Below are 5937 nucleotides of genomic sequence, written 5' to 3'. Positions count from 1 at the left end.
ACCCGGGTGGGCAGCGCCGGTCGGGGGCACTGGGACTGACTCTGCGGCCGGCGCCGGAGGGCTGAGGGCACTTTAGAAACCCAGCCCCGAGCCACCCTGAGGAGGAAGCTGAGGCACAGAGAGGTAGCACCCCGCCAGAGGTCACACAGCGAGTGAGTTGCCAGGATAGAAGCGAAGGTCTCGGAGCCCAGCACTGTCCCCCATGTATCCTCGCCGGCTGGGGGCACAGGGAACACTCAGCCGCCGAGGAAGGGGGCAGCCGGGGCCAGGAGATGGATGTTCGATGCCAGGGGAAGCCGGGTGACTACAGCAGAGATCCTCTCCACGCCCCTCGGGGGAGGCTTGTGGCCAGTTTGGCCCAACGATCGGGTGCCCAGGTCCCCTGCACTCTCAACATTTGCTCCGTAAATTTGTCTTTATAAATGTCAGGGGTCGGGGAGAGCTGTCTCCCTACTTAAAAGCGCCCTGCTCCTCTAGGAAGGCCCGGGCGGGGGCCCTGCGCTGGGCAGGGAGCTCGCTTCCCTGTTCCGGGCTGGCCGGGAGCCCCAGGGTGTCTCCCAACAGGTGGGTCCAGCTTTTCCCTGGGGCTTGTTTATCCTGGGCTGGGTCTGCCCGATTTGCCTGGGTGGGGGATGGTGGCCTGGGCTGGCATGTTGGGGGAAACCCCAGCACCTGCTGGTGGCTTCGGGCAGTGAGGGGGACGCAGGGTGATGGGGCCACTCGGGCCCCTGGGCGGAGTAGCATTATAATGGCGTATTGTGTATTTTTCAATTTCCTAAAGGTAACTGTTCAGTCCTCACCTAATTTTACACAGCATGTGAGGGAGCAGAGCCTGGTGACGGATCAGCTCAGCCGCCGCCTCATCCGGACCTACCAGCTCTACAGCCGCACCAGCGGGAAGCACGTGCAGGTCCTGGCCAACAAGCGCATCAACGCCATGGCAGAGGACGGCGACCCCTTCGGTAAGGCGCGCTGAAGGTAGCTTGTGGGATGAGCGGCGCCTGCACCGCCAGTCCCAACTGCACTGACAGGGGGCCTGCAGGGTCCCCAGCTCAGAAGGGAAGGAGTTAAGGCAGAAAGGTGTCTTGAGGGTCAGCTGGGGAAGAGAGGGCTAGGGAAGGGACCTCAGGGAATACTTGGCCACAGGTGCCCCCTTCCCTGCCCAGCAAATGAATGAATCTAGGAATCTCCCTTTACACGTCCCCACTTCATACACTCCTCCCCAGCTGCAGGTGGAGGCAGGGGGTTCAGCGGGAGGGGGCTGAGGTTTAAGGGAAGCGCTTGAAAGAGGATATGTCGCCAGGGCCCACAAAAGGAGAGTGGGAAAGAGAAGGGAGAGAAATCCCCTCAACTCTCCCAGTTGGAAAAGGGGTTTGCTGGGAACCTTTAAATACTTTGATCAGAAGGGTCAATTACAGGTGGAAACTGGGCTTGGAAGGGGCTCTCCCTGCTTCACTCCCCGGGGAACCCAGGCGGCTGGGGCAGGGCTCCCGGCTCCCTGTGGGGTGGCCAGTACGGAGAGCTACTGCCGGCAGAGAAGCTGAGGACTGATTGATTTCTAAAACATTCAATATTCCTGCCTTGAAACGGGGCCAATTTCCAGAGTCCTGGATGTACCAAGAGAAAAGCAAACCCTCTGGGCGGCTGGTGTTGTTTTTAGAGAGCGATTATTGTGAGTTTAAAAACCTTTAAATAATGACCACGTTAAACAAGCATGAAAGGAGAGGGGAAGACTATTAAAAAGTAATAAAAAGGTGAGGCATTTTAAGAGCTAAGAAGAAAAATGAAGAATGATATAAAACAGAAAAAGAACGAGCTTTTTTTCATGTGGAGTTTGAAAGGAGTTGCAAGTCTGTAAATGTTAAAAAAGAGGTTCAAGATTGTTCTCTCTGAATCTCTGGAGAGACCCCCGCGTCTGGCAGAGCGATTAAAACTCTTCTTACTTTCACCTTTTTTAACATTTCCTGAATACTTTCTCCTCTTCTTGAGCCAGTTTGGGGGATCGAGTATGTCTCGCTGCATTTTTTCTGCATCGACGTAGCTGACTTCCCTTCAAAGCTGGAGGAGGAGACATAATTTTCCTGGGATAAATCTGTCACTGGGGTGGAAGAATAGGTTTGAAAATGTTAAGCTTTCCAAAAGCCCGGTCGGGAGAGCTGCCGTAAACTGCAGCCCCAGCTCTCCAGATCCAAGCAGATTCAACCGACCTGGGAGAGAGGGGGCTCTCTGGGGTGGGGGTGGGGGCAGCCTGCCTGGTGGCCGAGCCCCCCTGCTGGGCTGGCAGAGCAGGCCTACCGTCCCTTTGTCCCTCCAAATTGGCTGCTTGCTGCCCTTCTCAGCTTCTAAGGAGAGGAGACGAAGGCCTGGCTCTTCCAGAGTTTGCTCTATCAGAGCAAATGGCCCAGCATCCTTGGATTTTGGGGAGAAAGCAGAAGCCAAGCTGATGTGGGGGAATTCATCTTCAGACATCAGAGGAAGTCTGATGCCCACTTCTCTCCTTGGCCATCTAAGAGGTTTCCCACCTTCCCTAGTCCCTGCCCCACAGCAGGATAGGAGCTGGGGGCCTAAGAACAGAGGCTCAGGGTATTCAGCCAGGACTGGAGGAGTCTGGGGAGAATAGCAGAGAGGTCTCAATGGCTTCTTTTTCGGCCCCAGGAAGATGCAGAGGCACCTACTTCATCCCTGCCTCCTGCATCTGGCCAGAGTCCGCAGAGTGGCATCCTCTCACTCATCTAGTCAGCATCCTTCCTGGCCCTTAAACACAGCTGCCTCTTGCTGTGGAAGGCAGAGCAGGAAAGGGATGAGCAGACTGGCTAGGTCCAGGAGGAGGTGGGCGGGCAGGGAGGTGACAGCTGCATTTCCCTGCTGACTTGGGGCCAAACTGGGGGCTTGGCCACTGGGTCCCAGCACTGCACCTGTGTAAAGAGGGGGACGTTATAGGCTGAGCAGTGATGACTGACTTGCTGACCTCAGTGCCCCCAACCCCTGCCATGGGTTTCAGGGACAGAGGAGGTGCCATGTGTCAATGCAGGCTAAGTCCAACAATTGGCTTTCTCAAGAGTAGAGAGACTGGGCTCTGTGGCAGGGAGGGCAGGAGAGCCAGCACCTTCTGTCCCTTCCCAAATAGTGAAGTCAACCTCACTACTTTCTTGGGGACAGCCTATAAGAGAGGATTGCATAGAGAGGTGAACGGGACAGGCTTCTGTGGCAACTTGGCTGTCTAAGGGGAGGGTAGTGGGGAAGGAGGCATAGAATTCAGCCCTGCCTCCTGGCCTCCAGACTAAGAGGCCAGCGGGCATGATTCTCCCTCCTCCTCACCCACAGAAGATACTTGGTCACTGGGCTGAGAAGCCCAGCTGTGATGAGGCTGAAAGAGAAAAGGCGATTGAGTTGATTTCTAGACACTGGGGGTGGGGACCCTGGTGACTGGGAAACCACAGGGAAGAGGCAGGATCCTCATGGCAGGTGTTTGAGGTTCTGGGAAAGCAGTCTGCTCTGGGCTATGTGTTTAGGGAGAGCTGTCCCCATCCCTAGCACCTTCTCAGCAGAGCAGAGCCTGGTGATGTTGGGGGTGGCGAAAGCTGTGAGTAAGAACCCAAAGTGGCAGAAACAGGAGACAATGCTTTTATCTTTGGCCTTGGGACTGGAGGTCACCACTGCACCCAAATGTTTGTAATGACCTGTGAGGCACGTGCACATGATATTTGGAGTTGGAAGGATCCTTGGAGATCTTTTGATTAGCCATGGAACTCTGATTCAATTAAATTTTACTTAGAGCCTCAATCTAAGAGATTTAAAAAGAGGGTGGAAGGAATGGCACTTCAGCCTTTTCAATTTGATGTTCCCAAGACCTCTCTTGAGAACCCAGTTTGAAAACTATAATCCCGTCCACTGCCCTCTTTAAATCCAGGGCTGGGGCCTGAGGTCCAGAAAAGCACCTTGCCCTTTCTCCGGGTTATATAGCATGTTAGCAGCTGGGCTGGAGCTGGAGTCCATGTTTTGGGTTCCTGGTCTTTGGAGCAGTTGCTGCTGGGCTGTGACAAGTGTGTGGGCCAGCTGGGGTCAGGGATCTGCCAATAACCATCCTCCTACCTTCTGTGACAGCAAAGCTCATCGTGGAGACGGACACCTTTGGAAGCAGAGTTCGAGTCCGAGGAGCCGAGACGGGCCTCTACATCTGCATGAACAAGAAGGGGAAGCTGATCGCCAAGGTGAGGCTCCAGCAGGCAGGCGGGGTCCGCAGGACCTGGGGAGTGGCTTGGGCTGGCTGGACTCCTCCAGGACGGTCCTGTGCTCTGATCCTAACAAGGTAGGCAGAGGGCCACAGGGCCGTCTTGGGGTTACCTCATGATTGGGTGCAGGGGTGAGGGAGAAGGAAGCTGTTTGAGAGATGAAAACTATAAAAGGCAAAGGAGGAAGAATGAAGGCTAGGGAAGGGGCTGGGGGGGGTTGGTAAATTCCATATATCTTTTTAACAAATCGCCAAATTGCTTTGCTATTATGTCCAATTACATGGTACCAGCATTTGGAATGTTCAGTAAGCCGCAGGCCCAGCCCCTCGGCCGAGCTCTGCAATGGTTCCATTAGTCACGGCTCCTCTCCAGCCTCAAGCTCCCCGCTTCCTAGGCTTCTGGGGCTGGGGTCTCAGTGTCTCCTCCCAGGCCTCCCCTCCCCCATAGGGTGGCTGTCCTGGGGCCAGGGAGCTGAAGTCCTGAGGGGGTGAGAGGGGCAGGTGGGGAGATGGGTGGCCAGACTGGCGGGCAGGAGGCCAGAGCAGGCAGGCTCTGGGCCCCTCTCTCTGCCTCTCTGCATTGGGGCCCAGCCCCTCCATAGACAGCCATGTGTCACTGCTGCCTGGGAGGACAGGAAGTTGCCGGGTGGGCTGCGGGTTGTGAGGGATTAGAGAGCGGGTGCCCAGGCAGGGGGTGGGGCTGCAGCTCCTGCCCACCTCGCCATCTGCTGGGGTGCCCACCTGCTGTCTGGGGCCGCTCACCCTCTGCCTCTGCTGGGGGGGCTCTGTAACATGGTGTCTGGCCCCCCTACCTGCAGAGCAACGGCAAAGGCAAGGACTGCGTCTTCACAGAGATTGTGCTGGAGAACAACTACACAGCGCTGCAGAATGCCAAGTACGAGGGATGGTACATGGCCTTCACTCGCAAGGGCCGGCCCCGCAAGGGCTCCAAGACGCGGCAGCACCAGCGCGAGGTCCACTTCATGAAGCGGCTGCCCCGGGGCCACCACACCACCGAGCAGAGCCTGCGCTTCGAGTTCCTCAACTACCCGCCCTTCACGCGCAGCCTGCGCGGCAGCCAGAGGACTTGGGCCCCTGAGCCCCGATAGGTGCTACCTGGCCCTCCCCACAACGCCAGACCACAGACAGGCTCATCCTGTAGGGCGCCCAAAACTCAAGCAAGATGCCCTCTGCGCTGCTGCAGGCTGGGGAGGTGCCGGGGGAGCCCTGGGTTCCGGTTGTTGATACTGTTTGCTGTTGGGTTTTTGCTGTTTTTTTTTTTTTTTTTTTTTAACAAAAGAGAGGCTCTATTTTTGTATTCCACTTGGCTGTGGTGTCTGTCTTCTTAACTCTCAGAAAGCCCCATTAGTGGCCTAGACTGGGATTCCGGCTGGGGGTCTGCGGGGGTCGGGGGCTTTCTCTGGTCTGTGCTGCTGAGGCCCCAGTACCTGCAGGGCCCGCTGGCCGGGCAGCCAGGGACTCCACTGCACCCCCAGGTGGGGCAGGGAGGAAAGGACTGTGACACAGGCCAGTCCTCTTAGAAGTGGGTATCAGACTGGTGGCTATTAAATGATTGAAATATTTATTTAACTTGCATATTAAAAATATGTGCTGGAGAGTGAGTCCTGCCCAGGTCAGCCCCTTCCCCCAACCTTGCCCCAGCTGGTGGGCAGCTGGGAGATGCAAATGACCAGGCACCAGCTCTG

General features: G+C 56.5%; 1 protein-coding gene across 2 annotated transcripts in view; it reads left to right on the top strand.

Annotated features, from left to right (window-relative positions):
- Positions 1-5538, top strand: part of FGF8 (fibroblast growth factor 8 (androgen-induced)) — a 32988-nt gene extending 27450 nt beyond the window's left edge. Inside the window, exons 1-4 of one of the 2 annotated variants that reach the window (XM_011977446.1) lie at positions 482-564; positions 782-962; positions 4105-4211; positions 5050-5538. In XM_011977446.1, coding sequence (XP_011832836.1) covers positions 938-962; positions 4105-4211; positions 5050-5340 — 423 coding nt within the window. In that variant the 5' untranslated portion in view covers positions 482-564; positions 782-937 and the 3' untranslated portion in view covers positions 5341-5538. Of the gene's footprint in view, positions 1-481; positions 565-781; positions 963-4104; positions 4212-5049 lie in introns of those variants that run through there. The other variant, XM_011977447.1, reaches the window with a different exon arrangement.
- The last annotated feature ends 399 nt before the right edge of the window (positions 5539-5937 follow it).

This window comes from Mandrillus leucophaeus, unplaced genomic scaffold, assembly GCF_000951045.1.
Source record: "Mandrillus leucophaeus isolate KB7577 unplaced genomic scaffold, Mleu.le_1.0 Scaffold18, whole genome shotgun sequence".
Classification (NCBI taxonomy): Eukaryota; Metazoa; Chordata; class Mammalia; order Primates; family Cercopithecidae; genus Mandrillus; species Mandrillus leucophaeus.
Note: the sequence above shows the minus strand (reverse complement) of the source record. Positions and strands in the feature narration are given on the sequence as shown.